Raw genomic sequence first — 25,229 nt, forward strand, 5'->3', positions numbered from 1 at the left:
ACAACTTGAAATTATATATCCTAAGGTTGGAATTCGTTGATCTTTAACCTTTAATTTTCGTAGTCAAATTTAAACCATTACATTTGACTAAGTTCTTTCACATGTTTAGTGTAATAAGCAGAATGATTCCTGGCATGTGGCTACTACATCATGTCATGGATGAAGGGAATCATCCGAGCAGAAATCAGAGGGGAATGGACTGAGGTAAAAATTTACATTTGAAAATCTTACAAATATCAATAAACTTTTGACATTAAAATGAATATAATAGTAAAGTTTCCTTGATTATGCAGCGGTTCAACACTACCTCTCCATTGTCCACTTCAGTAATAACGACGATAAGAGAGGATTGGGCACGATATTTGAATAAACATTTTAAATAACTATAGCTTTAGGTTTTTCCTTTCATGATAGTAGCATTTGCTTACTCGTGCAGCTTTTAAACTGTTAATAGATTATTGTGAATAGATGAATACTGTGAATAGATGAATGGAAAACTAGGTTCTTTAAAGTTTTGATGATAGCGTTAGCGTCTTTTAGTTTTACTATTTAATTGGAATTGATGAATGGATGATAGCATGGTTTAAATTAATTAATTCTGTGAATATATATGAATTGAAAAACTGGTTTCTGTATTTCAGGTTTGGTTGAATGAGCTAAACCAAATCAAATCGAAAAAAAATACTGAAGGTAACGTCAAAGTACACACCATTTGACGTTCAAACATCGACAGTAACGTCCCATATAGACAATTTCGACGTTAACCTTACATCCATCCCCTTATACTTGACATGAAATATTCCTTTGAATATAAATATTTATTCAAATATTACTCAAAAATTGACGTCTTCTTTAAACTTCGACGTGAACATTACATCCATTATCATCTGCATCGACGTTAAGTTTACGTCACTTCCCTCGTACATAAGACGACAAATCTTACTATAAATATAAATATTTATTCAAATATTGAACGTCAATCTCTTTACTAACTGAGTAACCTCACGTCGTTGCACAATGTTGACGTTAGGTTTACGTCAGATCTCGATATAATCGACGTGAAATTGTCCTATTAACGTCACCTCGTGATATTCGACGTAAAAGTTATGTCACCTGCTATGACGTTAGTCTCTAATTCGTCGTTAAAAGCCACAAATAACCGACGTAATACGATGTTTTTGCACTAGTGGGTCTGTCAAAGGCCAACGCCGAACAGTCTATCAAAGGCCAATGTCGAACGGTCTGAGGAGTGCTTCAACGTACAGTCTACGAACAAATGCATGACCGAACGGTCTGATGAAGACTGCACCCACATGATCCGAGAATGAATGACCGAACGGTCTGGCAGTGCATGACCGAACAGTCTGGCAGTGCATGACCGAACGGTCTTGTAAAGAATGCCACTCACCACTTCTTGACCTGCATGAGTACTTGTGTCAACCGAACGACAAAGGGCTATGGCCGAGCACTACAAACCGAACGTTCTGTGGAAGCCGAGCTCTACGAAACCGACCGGGCTACGGAAGCCTCTAGCGAGCGATAAAGCTTGATCACATAAGAGTCTTGACTGAACGTCTTGACTGAGCGCCTTGAACCGATGACCGAACGTCCTGAACTTACCGAGCGTTTTTGACTGAACGGTGTGGTCCTTAGGGACCGAACGGTCAGATGCAGTAACCTTAGAAAGTCAATAGCAGTGTTGGAAGCACATTTTGGGACTTCAAGAGGGTGCCCACGTTAGTAGTGTAGTTTAATTTCGTCTTAGAATGTCATGGGTCAAAACTTTAGGACTTTGGGCCCAATTTTAGGTCATTTTGTAGGACAAGCACATTAGGAGGGCATTTTGGTCTTTTGGGTTATATAAAACCGTAAAAGCACATTTCATTGCAAGTCTCCCAGCCGCCACTTAGTTTTCTGTTCTTGGGGAGCATCTTCTTCTTCCTCCCCCTTTGGGGAGGTTAGGTTAGGTTTTGCTTTCATTTTCATTTCCATGGATTGAATCTTGTTTACAATGCAAATTAATAGTTGAAATCGTTATTGCGTTCAGTTCCCGTTCATTTCATTTTATCAAGCTTTGCCACGCTCGTTTCTTCTTCGTTACTATTCATTATCTTCTTCATTGTTGTGTTTTGGTTTTACGTTTACTGTTCATTTTGTTTTCCATTTGCTGCTTCGTTCTCATTCATGTTAACTGATTCATTCCGTGTTTAAGTTCATTTTGTGCATTTCAATTTAGTTGTTGCTACGTTTTCTGCATTTTACTCTTCATCCTCTTTGTTGTTCATTGCTGCAGTTCAGTTTTCACTCTTTCATTTTCATTCTCGATGTTGTTCTTGTTTTAGAATTTACGTTTTGAGTGACTAATTCGTTTTACCAGTCTTTGTAGAAATAGTAAACGTGCAGAATTCAAAACGCAGAAACAGTAAACGTGTAGAATTCAAAACGCAGTGCAGCGAAAACGAAATTGTAGAAACAGAACGCTAGAAGAGTAAATGCGCAGGCAGAAACGAAATTGCAATGAATTAAAATGCACCAAATGAACTTAAACATAAATCTCAAATCCAGAAACGCAAATGATAACGAAGTGAACAGTAAAAACGTAAATGCATAACGCAACATAGCATGAAGATTACGATGAACAGTAAAAACGCGAAAATGAACAGTGCAAAGAGACGAAGTTCAGCACGGCAAAGACTGGTAAAACGAAATGAAGCAGGAACTAAATGCAGCACCATTTCAACTCTTAAATTTTAAAGTAAACAAGACTCAATACATGGGAACGGAAATGAAAGCAAAACCTAAACTAACCTCCCCAGAGAGGGAGGAAGAAGAAGATGCTCCCCAAGAACAGAAACCTAAGTGGCAGCTTAGAGACTTCGTCAAGTGAAAGTGATTTTGGGGTATATATACCCCAAAAGACCAAACTGCCCTTCTAATGGGCTTGTCCTACAAAATGACCTAAAACTTGGGCCCAAAGTCCTAAGGTTTGACCCAATCACCTTCTAAAACGAAATTAAACTACACTATTGACGTGGCCACCCTCTTGAAGTCCCAGAATTTGCTTCCAACACTATTGTTGACTTTCTAACGTCACCTCATCTGATTGATCGGTCATTCAGGGCTTAAACCGCTCGGTCTAGATGTTCGTCCATTCGGTTCAAGGCGCTCAGTCAAGACTCTCATGTGATCAGGCTTTACTACTCGGTAGAGGCTTCCGTAGATCATTCGATAAAGTTGAGCTCGACTTCCACTGAACGTTTAGTTTGCAGTGCTTGGCCATTCAGTTCAGTTGCGCTCGGCCAAAGTCCTTTTCTGTTCGGTTGAACAAGTATTCATGCAGGTGAAGAACTAGTGATCGGTCAGACTTCAACAGACTTCAATTGGTGATTTCCCTTCAGTTGAAAAACCGTTATTTTTATACTTAATTTTGATATTAAAACACCTTATTTGACTTAGAAACTAGCTTGAAATCGTGTTTTTGCTTAAGTTAAGAGAATAAGAGAGTTGGATGGGTTTTATGCTTGGAATTACACTCCTTTCACCCCTTGGAGGCGGATTTTGGATGCGGAATCTCCGATCTTCAACTTTTAGGGTTTTATCTTTTATTCTTTTCATTCTTTTCATCTAGCTTCACCATGTTTATGGTGAACTAAACCTCCATTGTTGTTGGGGAAATGATGCAATCCTTTGAAACTCTCATGCATTGAATTGATTCTTGATTATATATGCTTTAATTCATTAATTGTTAGGGTTTTTCTGCTATACTCTTTGCATGCTTTGTTTAACTCATTCAATTGCATGATCATTGATGTTATCGATATGGACACATATAGGTAAATCTAGAACTGGGGAAATTTCCCGAAAGCAATATTACCTAGACATAGGAATAGGAGGATCGGTTGCCTTTAAGCTTCTGTGCGAATGTAATGCATGATTAATTGCTAGGGAGATAAGACATTGTGAACTAGTAATTAGGATTAGGCTTTCTTCACCGAGACATCGGGTTTAAGGTAAATTAGAAAGTGGCATTAACATTAATGAAGAAGATGAATTCATAAATACATGAGAGTGGATAAGATAAGTCGGAAACCCCAACAACATAATCATTCCATATTTTATATCAATCACCTTCGCATCTTTCAATCCAATTGATCAACACATGCATTCATATTTATTTTTTAGTATATATGCATCTAAACCTAAAAGAATTTGTTTTCAAGTCTTATTTAATCAAGAAATCACATAACTGTTTAGGCCTTGAGTCTCTTGGAAAACGATACTTGGTCTTAACATTTATTATTACTTTATACGATTTGGTACACTTGCCGAAGTGTTAACATCATGCTAATGGTGAACTAAATTCTATTTGTTGTTGGCGAATGATTTAAACCTTTGTAAACTCTCATGTATTGAATTGATTGTTAGGGTAATTCTTCTTCACTCAATGCTTGCTTTTTTTAACTCATTCATTAGCATGATGTATGATTTGCATGAGTACCGGAAGGTATCTTATAATTCAAGTTCTGGAGAATTTTTCCCATAAGCAGTATTGCTCAGGAATGGGGGTATGAGTTCTGGTTGTCTTAAGCTACTAATCGTAATGCATAATTAATTGTTAGGGATGCAAGGAATTGTGACCTAGTAATTAAGGATAGGCTTTCTTCGACGAGGAATCGGGTTTTAAGTGCTTTAGATAGTGACATTGACATTAATGAAGAAGTAGAATCCGTATATACATGAGAGTAAACTAGGTGAAATCTAACCCCAACAGCATATTCATCCCATAATATCAAATTCATCAGTTCATCTCTACACTTCTGTCCAATTGATCAATTTGCATGCATCTTTACTTTTTTGTATTTGCATTTTAAACCAAAAGATTTTGTTTTCAAGTCTTATTTAATCAAGAAATCACATAACTGTTTAGGCCGTGAGTCTCTAGGGAAACGATACTTGATCTTACCATGTTTATTACTTTATACGATTCGGTACACTTGTCGGAGTCTTAACAGATAACGATTGATTTCACCGTTATTTGAGAGTAAATTTTGATAACAAATGAACCCTTTTTGACTTAGAAACTTGTTTGTTCTCTTGTTTTTAGTTTATTTTGATAAATAAGAGAGTTGAGGTTATATTTGAAGATTTTATCACTAAATTCCCTTGATTTTGTAGGAAACTAGGATGAATTGGAAGAGGAGTTAAATGTCAAGACGTTGGAACTCAAAAAGGACAAAAAGAGCACTAGAAGAAAAGGTTGCTAAATGTCGTAGGACGCTTAGGCACCCTCCTCTGGGCCCTCAGTGCAGGAGCCTCGCAGTCACGCCTGAGCACCCTTTTTGGGGCGCTGAGCGCCAACCTTCCTATAATGTTTCACGCTTGGGCGCCTTGTCTGGGGCGCTGAGCACCATCCTCTTGCAAGCTCACCTGGACGCGCTAAGTGGGGCGTTGAGCGGTGTCAACGTTGGCCCATTATCTAATTCAGCACTATTTAAGGATTTGCTTGACTTAGAGAGAGCATCTTTTGATAGAATTGACACAAATTCATATTTTCTCCAACTCTCTAGAGTCATAAGTGGATGTGAAAGCTCTCTTCTTCAGTTTTTAGGGTTTTTCTTTCATTCTCATTCCATTGTTCATCTAGTTTCCCCATGACAAGGGGGAACTAAATTCAATTTCTTGTTGGGGATGATGTAACCTTGTGAACTCTCATGTATTTGAATTGGTTTTAATTATATATGCTTCTTTCATTAAGTGTTAGGGATTTTCTCCTTTGCTCTATGCTTGTTATGTTTTGATCGTTCATGGCATGATTTTATGGTCTTCTTTGTTATTGGGAAATTACCTAGAAACCACGATCTGCAAAATTTCTCCCAAGTGCAATATGGCCTAGGGATGGGGATAGGAGGATTGGTTGTCTTAAGCTTCTAATCGTAGTGCAGAATTAATTATTAGGGATGCAAGAGATTGTGGTCTAGTAATTAAGGATAGGCTTTCTTCGCCGAGGGATCGGGTTTTAAGTACTTTAGAAAGTGATGTTAACAATTAAATGAAGAAGATGAATTTGTATATGCATGAGAGTAAACTAGGTGAAAAGTGCACCTTTGTGTTTTTCTTCACTTGTTCAAAAGTGCATTCATATTTACTTTCTTGTTTTTGCATTCAAAAACCCTAAATTGTTCTTCAAAGTCTTAATTAGTTAAGTAATTACATGACTGTCTAGTGTCGTGAGTCTCTTGGGAAACGATACTTTGCCTTACGATTTATTATTATTTGATACGATTCAGTACACTTGTCGATATCTTAACACTTACTCTCTCACATTCCAAAAAACTTTTAAAACTTATTGTTGCATTTAGAAGTCCTTACTTTCGTAGATTTAGTATTAAATTTTTTTGGCCTACCCTTACTAAGTTTCCTTATACTGGTTCATCATCCTCTTTGGTATTGGAATCATCCCTTTCATTAAGCATGTTAGACATTTATAAGCTACTTTCAATTCTTTCTGTAAAACAAGCTTCCTTAGAGGTTAAAGAATTAAGAACGACCTCATAATTACTATGAGGTGAATAAAAAATGTTGTAAACCCTACAAACTACTAACAATTGGAGTGACATCCACCAAAGATGGTATATAAACCAAGAAATCAGAATCCACTAGCACATCACCACCAACAGAAATGTCTACATTTTTAACAATAGAATATCCATGCACAACATAAACATTATTATGATTTGGTTCACATGATTGAGCAAAAAATGGTACCATAAGAAAGTGAACCATAGGCTTCCCATAGAAACCACAAGCATAATTGTTGGCTTCACTACTCCACCACGAGCTCCACAATAGGCTCCACGACAGCCGCCACAGGATTAAAAACCAAACCTAGAGAGTCCATATTCTCATCTTAAGTACCAACCACCACCTTAGGACGATAAAGTTTTTGTATCTTTATACCAATTATTTTCTTCCTGTACTACCTATCCACAATTAGATATATCATGACCAATTATTTTACAATTTGAGAAAAAAATAGATAATTTCTCATACTCCTCATCAACAATAACCGAAATCTTGATCTTGCCACCAAAATTTGATTAGGCAAATTAGATAATAAATTGATATCAACCAAGACACGTTCAAAGAAACATCGAGACTTATTCTTAGTGTAATAATCTAAAGACAAGGGTATGCCAACGCCACACGCAATTGAGAAAATCGCCTTTAAATGCTAATATTCCAAAGCAAGACTATCTATGCGCATCCAACATTGGATTTTCGTGAGCTTCATAAAAGTCATAACAAAATTGTGTAACGCGAGTTGACCAACCACATATTGGTGAATTAGTGGGTTGACCCACTTAATGATGTTTTATTTTTCTCATTTACTTTATATATTTATTGCAATACAATAAAAAATAAATTGACTCAACTTATTATTTTATAGTAATATAATCAAAACCAAGGTGCTATCTTATTTTACCAAACATAATTATAAAGATAGCAGTTAAAAATTAAAAAGTGAATTTACGTTGACAAACAAATAAATTAATATCCATATTCAAACATTGTTAAACATCATTATAATATTTAAACATTATTTAACATTAGTATTTAAAAAAGATCAAATTGTCAATCTACACAACTATAAATAATAAATAGTTATAATAAAAAATATATAAAAAATAGTAAAAAATTAATAAAGAATCGTTATTGATAGATTGCAGGTCCAGTCATTCAATTCGGCTAAAGTACGTTTAATTCGTATCTAATTTAATCCATACTTTAAAAAAAATAAAAATTTTTCAACTTGACTCGGATATGGTGAACTGAATTAGCGGAGAGCTTAAAACCTATTTGGATATCTCTAACCTCAACTACTCACGAATACACTTTGAAGCCATTAACCATCCAAATTGCCAAATAATTCATTTAAATTTTGTAGTCAAAGGTCTTTGCACAATTAAAGATAGAGCATTTAATGGGTGTGTCATTTTCGAGGGATCTATTTGTAAGTTTTCAAGATACTTTCTTTTATAATAGATATTATATAAGTTCAAGAATATGAGATTATAGGATTTCAAGATACTAGTTTGTTCATTTTCGTCTGTTCCATTTTTTCGGTCATGAATATCTACGTAAGCATACAACGAGCTTTACAACAGAAAATTTTTGTGGTTGAACGTTTAATGTTTTCTATATTTTTCTTTAAGTCCAACCTAAACGCAGTGTCATAAACATTCGTAGTCTTAGTCTTTTATCACAATTGGAGTCTCATTACACCTTTACTAAAAACTGCTATTACTCAAATTATTAGAGCTTTTAATCCATGAAATTGGTAACAATTGATGCATTTTATGCTGACACTAAAGTAGTTAAAGAAACAAGACCATGCCAACATATGCTAAACTAACTAACTACAAAATGATAGTTCATTATTAGATGTCCAAAATTGATGCATTATAAGTGTGTCTCTGTATTTGCACATACATGTCCAAAAATTCTCACAAACCCCAACCCCAGCAACTTTTAGGTGCTAATGAAGCTGGTGTTACAAGCAGAACTAGTTGGCAACTGTAGCAGAACACTGGTTGGTGAAGAAGTGGAGGTGGATGATCTCAGTGCCTCTGCGAGTGGTCCTCCCACTGAAGCCACGTGGCTTGTATTCTCTGCATGACCAGTGGACAGTCTCAGTGACACATCCGAGGAAGTGATTCCTTGTGTTGACATGGAAAGATATGTTCCAGTGTTGTTGTTCTGGCTACCATTGCTTTTACTATGGTCTTGTTCTTGCAGTGTCCTTGGCCAATCATCGAAGAAATGCCTCAGGACATGGCCATCAGATCTGCCATTCCCATCTACATGATCATGGTTTTCAGACAAGCTCTTGCTGTCACTCTTGGCCCCAGTGGAACTACGGGAAACCGGCAAAAACAGCTTAGTTTTCACGAAAGGACATTGCAGTATGGACGAATTTGGATTCACGTCCAAAACAGGTAAAATGGAAACAACATATATCTACACACCCACCAAGTATTAACAGAAAAGATAAGACAAGAAAAGAGAAAGTCCATCCTGCAACTCGTTTCATCATATTGTTTTGATAATGTACAATCGTTGATTGTACCATTTCCTATATTGTACCATTTGCAATCCAAAAAATTGAGTTTTCAGAAAATTACGGCTTCATTTTATAAGGTTTGAAACAAGTATAGTCTTTTATCTATCTCTCTACAACCGTTATTCACAATAAAAAGATTGTGTTTTAGAAATACAAGCTTCCGATCAAACAATGAATTGGGAACTTTGAAAAAAATGTACATTTAGTCATTTCTAACTTTGATCAAGCCTTTTAAATTCAAGAATCAAATTCATAAATGTCTACATTCTTTCTCTTCTTTTTTTTAATGTGTGTGTGTATATATATATATATATATATATATATATATATATATATATATATATATATATATATATATATATATTCTTAAATCACAAATTAAATGAGAGTGCCTCCAAATTAGATGAAGCTCTTTCATTACACTATGAAGCAGCAACCCTTTTGGTAATCTATGGTGGTTGACCAATTAACATAGCAATCCACATAATTCAAAATGAAACTCAAAAGAAAAGCAACAAATTTCACAATGTGAAGACATACATTTGATTGTGGTGAAGGAGATGATGTTTGAAGGAAGCAGAGGATAAAGAAGAAGATGCATGAGGTTGTTCCACAGGCTTTCTTGAACGGTTTCGGCCACGATGCATGTGCCGCTCGCAGTACTTCTGACCCTCCACCGCCTCCCTCGAGCACCGCCACTTCTTCCCGTCCGTTCTCCGGCACCGACCTGGCTCCGGATCCAGTGCTTCTCTTCCCCAATAGTACCCTGATTCCAACACTGATGCCAAAAAAATCAAATCTTTCATCACAATTTTTTCACCCAAATGGACTAACTTTAATGGGCATAAGGTATTATAGCCCAAAAAATAACCTTTCATATTCTACCACCTTTGTAAAGCCAACACCTCAAAGTAAACTAACAACAAATAGAAGAAAAGTAACAAAAGTAATCTTAACTCCACTTAACTTGATTACTATTAATAATAAAATTCTTCTTTTTTTTGAATATTTAAAACGTTTTGCATATTCAAAATTCGAACTTCATATCATGAACTAAACTTAAACAACCTCACATCACCATGTCTTATATAACTACAAGAAGGACTAAACTTTATACAGTTTTCTGACAGAATATCAAAACAACTTAACATTATACCTTTAGCCAATTCAGAAATTAATTGCAATCAATTCCACTTCAATAATTCTACTAAAAAAACTACTGAAATAAAATTCTAATAAAATCAGAATCAGTCCAAAAATTAGCAAACTACTATCAAGGTGAATTTAAGTTCTGTTCCTGACTACCATTAAAATGTCCATTTGATATTAGTAAAAGAGAAATTTGGAAGTAGAAGAAAAATGGGGTTAGAAATTTACAAGGAGGGTGATAAAGTTGAAGGAAAGGGGGAGGGGAATGAAAGAAGCTTTTCTTGATTGGTTGAAGCAGCTGAGGAGGAACAGGAGTACCGGCCAGCATGTACCTAAATATCAGAGTCTGCAACTCAAGCTCTTGCCACTGTGCAAAGCTGAAACAACTCTCCATCCCTGATGAGACATTACATACATACAGACCCACTAAATTAGACAACAAAAAGAGACAACCTTTGAAAACTAAGGGTATAAAAACTATGAACCAATCCATCATAGTTTGTTTCTTTAGCAACGAGAAGAAAAGAGGAAATGGTAAATCTTACTGGGAAATCTGGGAGGTGCAGAAGCAAGGGTGGAATCAGAAAACGGTGGCAGTTTGGTGACTTTGGTACTGGGTTAAGAGGGAGAGAGAGAGAGAGAGAGAGAGTTTGAGTTCTGTTTGGGTTGCTTTTGGTTTGTTTGGTCGGCTGATAAAACTTTGGATTTGAGCAGATCAGGTTTGTAAGACTTTTGCAGAGTGCTACGCTGTTTAGTTTCCCTTATAATATTTCCTGCAAAATCACTTTGAATATTTTTAAATAACTTAATTTTAGAACAGATTGTTTTAAAGAGATATTACACGAGTTTGCTACTTAATTAAATAATAATAATATGTTAAAGTGTATGTTTAAATATAAGAAAAACTTGGGAAAGAGGTAAAAGATAAGTTGGTTTTGAAGGCAGAGTGGGGAACGACTACAGCACTTGGGAAAAAGGACAAGTTAATGGTGAGAAGGACAAGACAGGTTAGAGAGAAAAAGAAGAGTAATGATATATTGATATTTTGTTTTACAATTTTTTAACTCTAACATATAGACTAAGATGGATCCAGTTGTAATTTTTTTTAATGGTTTAATAGGTTCGGAGGTCTCTATATTTGCGGATTCGTTTTACTTGGGTCCTCCAATTTTAAAAGTGATCAATTAGGTCCCTAATTTAACAAAATTGAGTCAATAATACCCTTTCCGTTAAATGCAAGGGAATCTGAATGCAAATTAAAAATTGCAGAAATTGTCACGTATTAAGCTCAAATTCTACCACCTGCAAATAAAATGATGCCTCAGCATGCCACCTGTTTAATTTGCATTCAGATTCCCTTGCATTTAACGGAAAGGGTATTATTGACTCAATTTTGTTAAATTAAGGACCTAATTGATCACTTCTAAAATTAGAGGACCCAAGTGAAACGAACCCGCAAATATAGGGACCTCCGAACTTATTAAACCTTTTTTAATTAATTTTTGATTACGTGGAATTGTAAGGCAACAATGGGTAATAATGTGGGAAATTGAAATTTCGTTCTTTCATAGGTTTATTTCCAAAACATAGATTTTAGAATCTTTACATTTCAAAATCTTTCTCCCATTTAGTCGTTTTTGCACTAAAATGATAGCGAGTTAACAATTGGAAGGGATGAATTGGTTTCTTTTTTAAAACGTGTCTTTTAAAAAAATTTTAAATTTTATTTTACTTGGCAGATAATTTAAACAAATAAAATAGAATAACAAATGAGAGAAAATTGCACATATAATTTTATATTGGTTCGGATCAGAAGAATTTTACGGTCAGTTGTTAATCTTCAAAGAGATAAACATTTTACTATCACAAAACCAATAAACTTTACAATCACACAAAAAAACAAATTTAAGGTTTACAAAACACCTATATTGAAATCCGAAAAGAACATACTCACTTCTCTTGAAACTTACAAGGGATTAAACCTCCTCCAAATTATCAAGGATGACAGACTTCACTTAGCAACAACAAAAACACTCAATCATACATACAATGAAAGTTTTTGCTCTTGCCCACACCAAGTTTCTAAGCCAATTCACAAAGTTACAAAAACCCTAGTTTTCACTTCACTTTCAATAAAAAATGTGCAGTTGTCGCTATTACAAAAAAAACTTTTTATACCTGTAAAAAAACACTTTTGATATTAATTTTCGAGCACGTATAAAAGCAGGGAGCATAGAAAGTGATGGAATCCTCCTTGACGTAGTCCTTCTTTTGTATTTTTTACTTTTCCTAGCTTAGCTCTTAAGGAGCATGGGTTACTATAAATACCCAACTCCTCTCTTGTATTAGGACTTTTGAGTTTAATGAGAATTAAGATTTCTGAAATGGAAACTATTCTCTCTTGAAAGTCAGGCTAGAGAGTCCAAAGACTCCCTCTAGCCACCTTCCAAGCACACTCTTTCCCTTCCATATTCCATTCTCACGGTGCTTCTCTCTCATCATCCACGCATAATCACTTCTTCTCCAATCTGCTTCCGGCACGCGTCAAAGTCCCTTCAGCCACGCGTTTTCTGTCAGCATCATTTTCCATTTTTTTCATTCGCGCATCTTCTAGGGTTTCTTCCTCTGAAACGCATCTTCATTACCGTAAGCCTCTACTCCATTTCTCTCTTCACAGCTTCACCTCTTCATCATTATAAACCTCTACACCGAACATCTTCATCCAAATTTAGGGTTCCTTCATCATTCTCACTTTACCTTTCGAGTTCATAGTTTGTTTTCTCCTTTCTACCGTTTAATCCACTTTCCACCGAACAATCTAGGTTTTCCACCGTTTAAACCTTAGATCTTAGGTTTTTCTTGAGTCTGTCTCTCGATTTAGAGCTTCGTCATCATTTTCCGCTGCGATCATCTCTGGAGGAAGCTTCGTTGGACATCGCGACACACACCTTCGTCCTCTCCTCGGGCGTTCGTCCATCAGAAAGTTTACGTCTTTCTATACCTGTTTGCTCACAGGTATAAAATTATGACTTTATTATACCTGATATATTGGGACCAGGTACAAAAAGTTTCTTTTTACTTTCGATCTCCACAAACACACTTTTTATACCTATTGCTGCTATAACAGGTATAAAAAGACACACTTTATACATGTTAGCGTTACGACCGGTATAAAAAATATCTTTTTTTAAGATATTTAATCTGTATGTGCTACTATTAGTAACGGTTGGAATACCATTATTTTTATACTTAATTTTGATATTAAAAATACCCTTTATTTTTAAGATATTTAATCATGTTTTTCCTTAAGTTGTGAGAATAAGAGAGTTGAAGATGGTATTATTAGTTTTATGTTTAGTTTTCCTTGTTTTGACAAGAATTAAGATGAATTGGATGAAGAAGTTGAAGTAGCAAGAAGTTGGAGTCAAGAAAGGCTGGAAAAGTAGCACATAGAAGAATCTCAGATAGTGCTAAGCGTCATTTTGGGGTGCTGAGCGCGAAGTTCTTTTGTCTCACACTTGAGCATCACCGTTGAGCGTCAGTTTAGTGCCGCAACCACTGTCTCACGCTTGAGCGCCATCGCTGAGCGTCAGTTTAGTGCCGCAACCACCGCTGGGCGCCCTTTTGGGGCGCTAAGCGCCAACGACGTGAGCTTGCACCTGTTTTATGTTATGTTTATGAACTATTTAAGGTTTTGGACGACCTAGAGACTGTATCTTTTGGCAGAAAGAGGCGCAGAAACACTCATTTCATCTCTTGGAGGCGGATTTTGGATGCGGAAGCTCCGATCTTCAACTTTTAGGGTTTTATCTTTCATTCTTTTCCATATTTTCATCTAGTTTCACCATGTCTATGACAAACTAAACCTCCATTGTTGTTGGGGAAACGATGTAATCCTTTGAAACTCTCATGTATTGAATTGATTAATATTATAAATGCTTTACTTCATTAATTGTTAGGGTTTTTCCTCTACGCTCTATGCATGCTTTGTTTAACTCATTCAATTGTTTGATTACTAATGTTGTCGATATGGAAACATATGGGAAAATCTAGAACTGGGGAAATTCTCCCAAAAGCAATATTACCTAGACATAGAGATAGAGGGTTGGTTGCCTTTAAACTTCTGTGCGAATGTAATGCATAATTAATTGCTGGGGATACAAGACATTGTGATCTAGTAACTAAGAGTAGGCTTTCTTCACCGAGACATCGAGTTCAAGGTAAATTAGAAAGTGGCATTGACATTAATGAAGAAGATGAATTCATAAATACATGAGAGTGGATAGGATAAGTCGGAAACTCCAACAACATAATCAATCCATATTTTATACATTAATCACCTGTGCATTCTTCAAGACAATTGATCAACACTTGCATTCATATTTATTTTCTGCATTATAAACACCATGATCTTGTTTACAAGTCTTAATTAATCAAGAACACACATGAATGTTTAGGCCGTGAGTCTCTTGGGAAACGATACTTGGTCTTACCATTTATTATTACTTGATACGATTCGGTACACTTGCTGGAGTGTTAACAAGTTTTTGGCGCCGTTGTCGGAGACTCGTGGTTTAACTATGCTATTCGTGTGATTATTGATTAACTTTGACTTGGTTTTTTTATTTATTTTAGTGTATTTTTGTTTTGTTTTGTTTTAAAAGTGCTTTTTAGGGTTTTGTTTTCTTGTGTATCCAGGCTATAATTCAAACTAGAAGTAAGAAAACCTCGGAACCTCTTCTTAAAAGATTGGACGAGAGTAAAAGAAGAAGGAGAATCCGAACATCTAGAGAATTATTTCCTTCTCCGAAGACACTTTTACAACCCTCACCACAAGAATCTGACCAGAGTACTGAAGAGATGGCTGGAGAAAATAATGGAAAACACACTCTGACGGATTACACCACTATTGTTGGCCCTCATCATTTTAACAGCATTACAAGGCCGAGGGTCAATGCTACAAATATGAAGGTGAAATCGGCGTTGATACAATTGGTGAAGAGCAACCAATTTAATGGACTGTCTCATGAAAGTCCATATGAACATTTGACCACATTCAACGAGATTTGCAACACTGCGAAGATCAATGGTGTGCCGGATGACGCTATAAAGCTTAGTTTGTTTCCTTTCTCATTGGGAGGCAATGCTAAGCTATGGTTGAATTCTTTCCCGGAGGATAGCTTTACTGAATGAGAAGCTGTGGTTTCAAAGTTTCTGAACAAGTACTTCCCACAGTTAAAAATCAACAAGGGTAAGCAAGAAATTTCTTCTTTCAGGCAAGCCATGGAGGAGATGTTAGGTCAAGCGTGGGATAGATACAAGAGTTTGCTGAGGAAGACACCCACGCATGGCTTTGATCAAGCAACAGTAGTCATTCATTTCCTTGGAGGTCTAGGTTTACAAACCAAATTGATGTTAGATGCCTCAGCTGGAGGTAATATTAAGTGTAAGACTCTAGAGGAAGCTTTTGAATTGATTGACAACATGGCTAGTAATAATAACGAGATGCATAGTGAAAGAGGAGCTCCACCTCAACAGAAGGGAGTTATACAATTACAATCTCAAAATGCCTTGCTTGCACAAAATAAAATTATCACTCAACAGTTGGAAGAAGTGACAAAGAAACTTTCTCTATTTCCACAAGAGATACATAATGTTTCACTAGTTCAGTGGCAGCAACAACGATGGCAGCAACAACCTACTCCATCTGAGAAGACCATGAAGCTTGAGGAAACCTTCCAGCAATTCATGAAAATGAGCTTATCTTATTATGAGAATATGAAGGTTGCGTTTAAAAGTATGAAGATGCACATTGGGCAATTGGTTAACAAGATGGAGGGTTGTGAGAGGAATGTAAAACGTAATCTTAGGGAAAACTGTAAGACCATTGTTACTAGAAGTGTCAAAGTGTTAGATTAGAGAAAAATAGACAGAAAAGAGAAAGAAAATGTGAGTGAGAAAGAAGTAATTGAGCGGAAAGAGAGAACTGAGGAAGAAAAAAAGAAAGAGGTAGATGAGAGAAAAAAGAAAAAGATGTTGAAAAACCCCTTCCTTATCCAAAGACTTATTGAAGGAAGGAGAAAGAAAAACAACTTGAGTGGTTCATGGAGATTTTTAAGAAATTGGAGATCACCATACCTTTCTCTGAAGCATTGCAAAAAATGCATTCGTATGCAAAGTTTTTAAAGGAGCTCCTCACGGAGAAAAGAAAATACATTGAAAAGGAGACCATTGAAGTGCAAGGTAATTGCAGTGCAATCATACAAAAATTATTACCTCCTAAGTTTAAAGATCCAGGAAGCTTCACCATTCCGTGTACCGTAGGAGAGTTGGAAGTTGGAAGAGCATTAATTGATTTGGGAGTTAGCATTAATTTAATGTCGCTCTCTATGTTCAAAATAATTAAAGGTTTGGAACTCAAACCTACTAGAATGGCGCTCCAATTGGCGGATAGGTCTCTTAAATACCCGTATGGGGTGATTGAAGATGTGTTGGTGAAGGTGGACAAATTTGTATTTCCAGTGGATTTTGTCATAATGGAGATGGAGGAGAATGGAGATGTGCCTCTCATTCTGAACATACCATTTATGAAGACTGCTAGAGTTTTAATTGATGTGGAGAATGACAATCTTAAAGTAAGAGTGCAAGATGAAGAAGAGAATTTTGATGTATTCAAAGCCATGACACACCCTAAGGATGATAAAGCATGTTTCCAATTTGATATGCTTGGTGAAGTTTGTATGGTGCAAGAGAAGATGATGCGTTATTCTTCTCCGTTAGAAAAAACTCTCACTGATGCATGTGAAGATTTGAATGAAGAGGAACAAAAATTAATTGATGAGTGTATGAAGGATTTAGATGCATTAAAGGAAATCCCAGTGGATGAGGCTAATTTTGAAAAGATTGATACCAAAGAAGAAGTCAAAGAAAAGAAGTTGGAATTAAAGATGTTACCATCACATTTGAAGTATGTTTTCTTAGAAGAAGATGGAACGAAACCAATCATCATTAGTAATTCTTTGCTTCCTGAAGAAGAAGAAAAGTTGGTAGAATTATTTAAAGTCAACAAAGAAGCTATTGGATGGTCAATCTCGGATTTCAAAGGTATAAGCCCAACTTACTGCGTGCATAAAATATTTATGGAGGAGGACTATAGACTAGTTGCTCAACCACAGAGAAGGTTAAATCCTGTGATGAAGGAGGTGGTTAGAAAAGAAGTATTGAAGCTTCTGGAAGCTGACATTAAATATTCAATCTCTAACAGTGAATGAGTGAGTCCAGTACAAGTAGTGCCAAAGAAAGGTGGGATGATAGTAATTTATAATGAGAAGAATGAGCTCATTCCTACTAGGACAATTACTAGGTAGCGGATGTGCATTGATTATAGGAAGTTAAATAAGGCCACTAGGAAGGATCATTTTCCCCTTCCTTTTATGGATCAGATGTTGGAAAGATTGGCAGGTCAGGCTTTTTATTGCTTTCTAGATGGATATTCTGGATACAACCAAATTGTGGTAGATCCAAAATACCAGGAGAAGACAACTTTCACGTGTCCATTTGGTGTATTTGCTTACAGAAAGATTTCATTTGGGTTATGTAATGCTCCAGCTACGTTTCAAATGTGTATGCAGGCAATTTTCGCGGATCTCATAGAAAAGTATATTGAAGTCTTCATGGATGATTTTTCGGTGTTTGGAGATTCTTTCCAAAGGTGTTTGACGAATCTGGATATTGTCCTTAAGAGATGTGTTTAAACAAATATTGTGCTTAATTGGGAGAAATGTCATTTTATGGTAACAAAAGGAATTGTGTTGGGTCACAAGATTTCTGCTAGGGGGATTGAAGTGGATAAAGCCAAAGTGGAGGTATGTGGAGCAGAAGTGTCCACCCCAGCTATCTTGCAAAGGTGCGTGATCAAAGAAGGATGTCCTAGTGGTGCTTTGTTATTTGAAGTATTGGCGCACACACTAATCTCATCAGCTATCACCTGCCCAATATTAACATTCAAGTTTCTGATAGCACAGTAGATGAAAAATGCCCTGCTGAGAGTAATATCTGACACATGTGAACATGGCTGAATGTTGGCATGAGAAAACGCCATCCAATACTTTGCAAGAGGAGTCAAATCCGTCCTCCTAATGTTAACCACTGAGCCAGATCTATTCCTTTGGAAGTGTCCTCCAGGTATACATAGTACTCTCTCCACATCCTCATAATCAGCACCTTCCTCCATGCAAAGAGCAAACTGGCACTGCTCACCAGCCCATACAGTGTCCAGAAAGTTATTAATTGAATCAGGATCATACCTGATAGCATGGCCTCTAACATAGCCCAAATAATTCTCAGCTGGATAATCACCAATCTTCTTTGCATTGGTGTAAAATTCCTTAACCACAGCTATGTTGGCAGGTGCAGGATAAGTGGCTAGCTTTCCCCAATCATTCCCTAACACTTGCTCTCCAAATTGAGGAGCAAAGTTAGGTATCATTCCAACCTTTCTCTCCATCAGAAGTCTCCTGTCCTGAACCACTTTAAAGTGCTTCTCATGTTTCCTAGAGAGGAACCTGCTAGAATGGGGTTGCTCTGGTTCCTTTTCCTTTCTCTTGTTTGCCATGGTTTTCAATCTTTTTCCGGATGAGGATGCCATTCCTACATTCAAAACACAAAACCAAACCACAGAACATGATGTTAATCATTAGTAAAACACAGAACACAACTCCTTTCGAAGCTAAACCACCGCTAAGGGCCAGAATTTCCCCTCAGCGCCACCAGTACCACATTCCAGATCACACAAAACCAGAAAAATCAAATCTGGCAGAGTGCCGCTCAGCGGCAGTTTACCCCTCAGCGGTAACTCTGCAGATTTTTGAAAAACCTGTTTTAAAACTTTCCTAACTCCACCCAAATGCAATTTTCAGTTTTCCAGTTCATAATCATGCAGTTTAATCGGTTCAAACATCAAATATATCATCAAATCATGCCAAGAAATCAAAACCCCTAAATCTTCATGCTTTGACCATCATATTCAAAATCAAAAACCCTAGAATGAACAAAATGCATTTTACTTACTTGGGTGGAGATGCTAGATGCAATGAGAATGCTTCCAAGCTAGAATGCTCTCTTCCAACCCCAAACTTTGATGGCACACTAGTGAAAAAGTGAGTGGAAGAGAAATTTTCTTAAGAGGGAAGAGTGAAAAGATGTGGAAAACCTTGGAGAAGGTATGTGGGAGTGTTTGTGCAAAGAAAAGCCTGAAAGTGTGAAAGAATGCGCAGCTTAGGGTTTAAAAATACCCTAATGGGCTCGGGTCCCGCTAAGGGGAACTAAAACCCTATTCTGCGAGAGTACCGCTCAGCGGTAAAGTACCGCTCAGCGGCACTTTCGTGAAGTGCTCTTCTCCTTCTTTTCTTAACCTACGTGCCTCCTAGACATGCCCCTCACTGGCTCCCTGCAATTCAATGTTCAAAATGCTTATGCAAACCCTAACTAAAACAAACAAACAGAAATATTCAATCAACTGGGTTGCCTCCCAGGTAGCGCTTGTTTAATGTCACGAGCCTAACCCAAAATCCACCAACACCCATCAGTAGGTGTTACAACCATTGTATCCTTCAATAGATACTTAACCACCTAGCATCCTTCAGTAGATGCTATATCAAACAAAATAAATACAAAAATAATGTTCAAAAATTACAAATTACAAAACCAAATCAAAAGTTTTTAAATTCACTGGGTTGCCTCCCAGCAAGCGCTCTTTTAATGTCATTAGCTTGACCCAATAAAGTTCAAGTTCCATCTTCTTTGTAGTTGATGTTGTCATTCCACCAACTCCTCAGCTGTTTCCTTTGAACTGTTTTGGTTCTTCTAGAACATGGAGACTCTATCTCTATCATCTCCTTCTCTTTAAAGCCCTTCACAACCCACAACTTGTTCTTGATTCTAACAGGTGTGCCAAGTTGGAGTCTTCTTTTCTTCCAGTCTCTAGGAATTTCTTCTCCTCTTCCAATCTCTTCTTCCTTGGGTACCTGAAACAATAAACAATGGTTACCTGAAACCTTAAGATTTTCTTCTTTACGGCTAGTCATGGGTGCATCTCGAAATGCAGCTTTATAACTAGTTTCTTCCTCCTTTGCTTGCATCTCATCTTTGAAAACATCTACCACCACTCTCTCCTCTCTGTCCTGGAGCACCACTATACCTTCATTTACATCTATGATAGCCCTGGCCGTTTTCATAAACGGTCTTCCAAGTATGATAGGTATCTTCTCAGTCTCCATCTTCATCACCACAAAGTCTGCCAAGAACTGAAGTTTGCCAACACAAACTATAATGTCCTCTACAATCCCACATGGCTCCTTTGAAGATCCATCGGCCATTACTATTTTAATCTTTGCATGTTTCATTTTAACATTGCCGATTTGCTCCAGTAAAGAATAAGGTATCAAGTTAACACTTGAACCTAAATCAAGGAGAGCTTTCTTTACCTTTTTCTTCCCTATAGTACAAGGGATAGAAAAACTGCCTGGATCTGACGCTTTAGGAGGGAATGACTCTTTCTTAACAGTTATACACTTTTTTACCTCCTCATCTCTACGTCTCTTCTTTGTAGAGATTTCTTCATCAGATTTTGTGTAAACTGCAATTTTCTGTAAAATCTGTTCCCAAGGTGTTTTATTATCCACCATTCTGAATAATTCTGTGAAGTCCATTTGTTTCTCTTGATTTATTGGAAAAGGAAAATTGTTATTGCTCTCTATTTCTCTTCTTTCTTTTGTTTCTTCTTCTTCTAACTCAATTATCTCTTCATTCATACTCTTTACCACTTTACACTCTTCTCTAGGGTTAACCTCAGTATTAGCCCCAAAATTTCTATTTGGCCTTTCTTCCAATTGCTTGGTAATCTGACCCATTTGAATCTCCAAATTTTTTATAGCAGCTTCAGTGCTCTTTTGAGAAGATTCGGTTTTCTGTATGAATTGCTGAAGAGTTTCTTCCAACCTTGTTGATTTTTCATTAAGCATAGATAACTGTTGCCAAAAGGTTGGTTGCTGCTGCTTATTATATTGATTTACTTGCCCAGTTTGTCCTTGACCAATGCTTGGATGTGGTTTCCACCCTTGATTGTAATTCCCTTGACGGTATGGAAATTGATTAGCCATGAAATTAACATCCTCCAAGGCTTCCACTGGAAAAGCACATTGACCATTAATATGATCACCTCCACATAATTCGCACAACTGGGTTTGTACCTGTGCAACAGTTTTCAACTCTTTAGGTAATTGCGCAAGAGTTTTAGTTAGAGTCTCCAGCTGTTGAGTTAGAATTTTATTTTGAGCTAGCAAGGCATCATGTGTCTGTAATTGGAGAACCCCTTTTTGTTGCATAGGAACTCCTCTTTCACTGTTGAGCTCATTATCACTAGTAGCCATGTTGTCAATGATTTCTATAGCTTCCTCTGGAGTTTTCCATTTAATATTGCTTCCTGCTGAGGCATCAAGCATCATCTTGGTTTGTGAACCAAGCCCTCCAAGGAAAGTTAAGACTACTTCCTGTTCTTCAAAGCCATGCGTGGGTGTTTTTCTTAGCAGACTTTTGTATCTATCCCATGCATGCCCCAGTGATTCTTCCATGCCCTGCTTAAATGAAGATATCTCTTGCTTGCCTTTTGTCACCTTTGATTGTGGAAAGTACTTGTTCAAAAACTTTGTTACCACTGCTTCCCACTCTGTGAAACTTCCTTCTGGAAAAGAGTTCAACCAAAGCTTAGCATTGCCTCCCAATGAGAAAGGAAACAAACTAAGTTTGATTGCTTCGTCTGGCACCCCATTAATTTTCACTGTGTTGCAAATTTCATTAAATGTAGTAAGGTGCTCATATGGGCTTTCATGAGATAACCCATTAAATTGATTACTCTTCACCAGTTGGATCAGTGCTGGTTTGACCTCCATATTGGCTGCATTGACTCTAGGTCTAGCTATGCTGTTAAAATGTTGAGGTCCAGCTACATTGGTGTAATCAGCAAGAGTTCTTCTGATATTATTATTCTCCATATTTTCTGTGCTATTGTCAGAACCTTGTGGTGATGGTTGCAACAGAGTTTCCGGAGGAGGGAAAAGTTCTCTAGATGTTCTGATTCTTCTCCTCCGTCTACTGTCTTCTAATCCTTCAAGCAGAGGTTCTGTTGTTTTCTTGCTCCTAGTTCGAATTGCCTCCTGCATACACAAGAACACAAAACCCTAGAAAAAATTTTGGTTAACACAAAAAGATATAAAAGAAGATATAATATTCAGAAAATAATAAAAAAAAATTAAACAACAGAAAAATAAAATAAAAATTCGAAATTTAAAAATAAAATAAAAAATAAGTCAAAGATAATTAATAATCACACAAATTAACCAGTTAAACCACGAGTCCCCGGCAACGACGCCAAAAACTTGATGGACAAATTTATGAACACCAAATTATGATGTCACAAACTTGTTTCAATCGGCAAGTATGATCGAATCGTTCAAGTAATAAAACTTGGTAAGACCAAGTATCGTTCTTCCCAAAGGACTCACGGCCTAGTTTAGTTATGTGATTTCTTGATTAACTAAGACTTACAAACGAATTAATTGGGGTTTAAAATGCAAGACAGAAAATAAACATGTATGCATGAATTGTGATCAATGGCAAAAAGCAAAAGATAAACACTTTCAATGAAATTTATGTATGGATATGTTGTTGGGGTTCAATTTCATCTTATCCACTCTCATATATTTTAGGAATTCAACAATCAAATCATCATTGTTAATGCCACTCTCTAATGTACCTTTCCAGAAGGCTTCTCCCTAATCACGAGTTCATACAATTCCTAGCATTCCTAATGATCAGTTCATAAGTGCAGGAGCTTAACGACAACCAATATAAAATTGGGAGAAATTCCCCGGATCTAGACTTCCCCGTACGTGCCCGTAACGACTTGTTTTCTCCCCTCAGCGGCCATTTTGCCCCTCAGCGGATCTCCCGTGACTTCCAGAGTGCCGCTCAGCGGTGAGTGCGTGACTTGTTTGCTCCCCTCAGCGGCCATTTTGCCCCTCAGCGGACCTCCCGCAACTCCTGAGTGCCGCTGAGCGGTAAACTGCCGCTGAGCGGTGACTTCGGCTTCTCCTTTTGCACTTTTTATTGTCTTTTCTGATTTCATCTCTCTCCTTCTTCACTTCTTTCACCAAATTCACCTTAAAACCTGCACAAAAAGACTGAAATCAAGCATAAACCTGTCCAGCTCTCTTATTTCTAAAAACATGAGGAAAAACATGATTTCAAGCTAGTTTCTAAGTGTAAAGGTTGCTTTTAGTGTCAATTTTAATCATGAAAATAACAGTTTTTCAACTGTTATCAGCATTCCTCGTCGTTTTTCCGTTTATTTATTTCCTTTTCATAAACTCAAATAATGCAGATATGACAATGAATGTTTTGAAAGTAATTATGTCGATATTTCTGGTTTTGGGCGCCCTGTCAATAATACGGAAGATGATTGTGATGATGACCCGGAACCCCCTCCTGAACTATTGAGACTAGTGGAACAAGAGTGTAAGAAGATGAAACCTAACCAGGAAGATGTTGAAGTACTCAATTTAGGGAATGAGGATGAGGTAAAGGAGGTGAAGATCGGTACAGCCATGAAAGCAGAAGTGAAAGAAAAATTGCGTGTCTTATTGAGGGAGTTCAGGGATGTGTTTGCTTGGTCTTACAATGACATGCCAGGCCTCGATACAGATATTGTACAACACAAGCTCCCACTCAAGCCGGAATGCCCACCGGTAAAGCAAAAGCTAAGAAGAATGAAACCGGAAATGTCCTTGAAGATCAAGGAGGAGGTACAGAAGCAATTCGATGCAGGGTTTCTAGCTGTGGCGAGATACCCAGAATGGGTAGCAAACATTGTACCGGTGCCTAAGAAGGATGGTAAAGTTCGGATGTGTGTCGATTATCGAGATTTGAATCGCGCAAGCCCAAAGGACAATTTCCCATTACCACACATCGACACCCTAGTTGATAATACAGCCAAGTATTCACTGTTTTCGTTCATGGATGGTTTTTCGGGGTATAACCAGATCAAGATGGCGCCAGAAGATATGGAAAAGACGACTTTTATTACATTGTGGGGCACATTTTGTTATAAAGTGATGTCTTTTGGACTCAAGAATGCTGGGGCAACATATCAAAGGGCGATGGTGGCACTTTTCCATGATATGATGCACAAGGAGATTGAAGTTTATGTGGACGACATGATCGCGAAGTCCGAATCAGAAGAAGAACACGTCCTCAACTTGAGAAAGTTATTCGAGAGATTGAGGAAGTATAAGCTTAGGCTGAATCCTGCCAAATGTACATTTGGAGTGAAATCCGGGAAATTATTGGGCTTTATTGTCAGCCAGAGGGGAATATAGGTGGATCCAGACAAAGTGCGAGCGATAATGGAAATGCCTGCGCCTAAAACGGAAAAAGAAGTTCGAGGGTTTTTGGGTAGATTGAATTACATTGCTAGATTCATCTCCCAATTGTGAACCACTGTTCAAGTTGTTACGAAAGAATCAGGCTGTGGTGTGGAATGAGGATTGTCAGGCCGCTTTTGAGAGAGTCAAACAATACTTACAAGACCCTCCTGTATTACGTCCACCAGAACCAGGAAGGCCACTCATTTTGTATTTGACTGTATTGGACAAGTCAATGGGTTGTGTATTGGGTCAGCATGATGAGGATGGCAAAAAAGAGCACACTATATATTACTTGAGCAAGAAGTTCACAGACTACGAACAACGATATTCATCGTTAGAGCGGACTTGCTGCGCATTGGCATGGGCCGCTCATCGTTTAAGACAATACATGTTGAGTCATTCCACATGGTTGATATCCAAGATGGATCCTATCAAGTATATGTTTGAAAAGCCTGCTCTTACTGGAAGGATAGCTCGAT

The 25,229-nt window shown here is 37.2% G+C and overlaps 1 protein-coding gene across 2 annotated transcripts; it reads right to left on the reverse strand.

Moving 5' to 3' along the window:
* Nucleotides 1–8,277: 8,277 nt before the first annotated feature.
* Nucleotides 8,278–11,004, reverse strand: LOC148195283 (growth-regulating factor 4-like). Of its 2 annotated transcripts, XM_088094096.1 has the most exons (4): nucleotides 10,816–11,004; nucleotides 10,499–10,666; nucleotides 9,662–9,899; nucleotides 8,278–8,914 (listed from the first exon to the last, which is right to left on the reverse strand). In XM_088094096.1, the coding sequence occupies exons 2-4, from the start codon at nucleotides 10,662–10,664 to the stop codon at nucleotides 8,530–8,532; spliced, it is 789 nt and encodes a 262-aa protein (XP_087950222.1). In that variant the 5' UTR covers nucleotides 10,665–10,666; nucleotides 10,816–11,004; the 3' UTR covers nucleotides 8,278–8,529. The 2 variants fall into 2 exon arrangements, with proteins under 2 accessions (XP_087950222.1, XP_087950221.1); XM_088094095.1 differs by lacking the exon at nucleotides 10,816–11,004 and having other exon boundaries at nucleotides 10,499–10,802.
* Nucleotides 11,005–25,229: the final 14,225 nt, after the last annotated feature.

Source organism: Vigna umbellata, chromosome 7, assembly GCF_029865625.1.
Source record: "Vigna umbellata cultivar VRB3 chromosome 7, Vumbellata_1.0, whole genome shotgun sequence".
NCBI lineage: Eukaryota > Viridiplantae > Streptophyta > Magnoliopsida > Fabales > Fabaceae > Vigna > Vigna umbellata.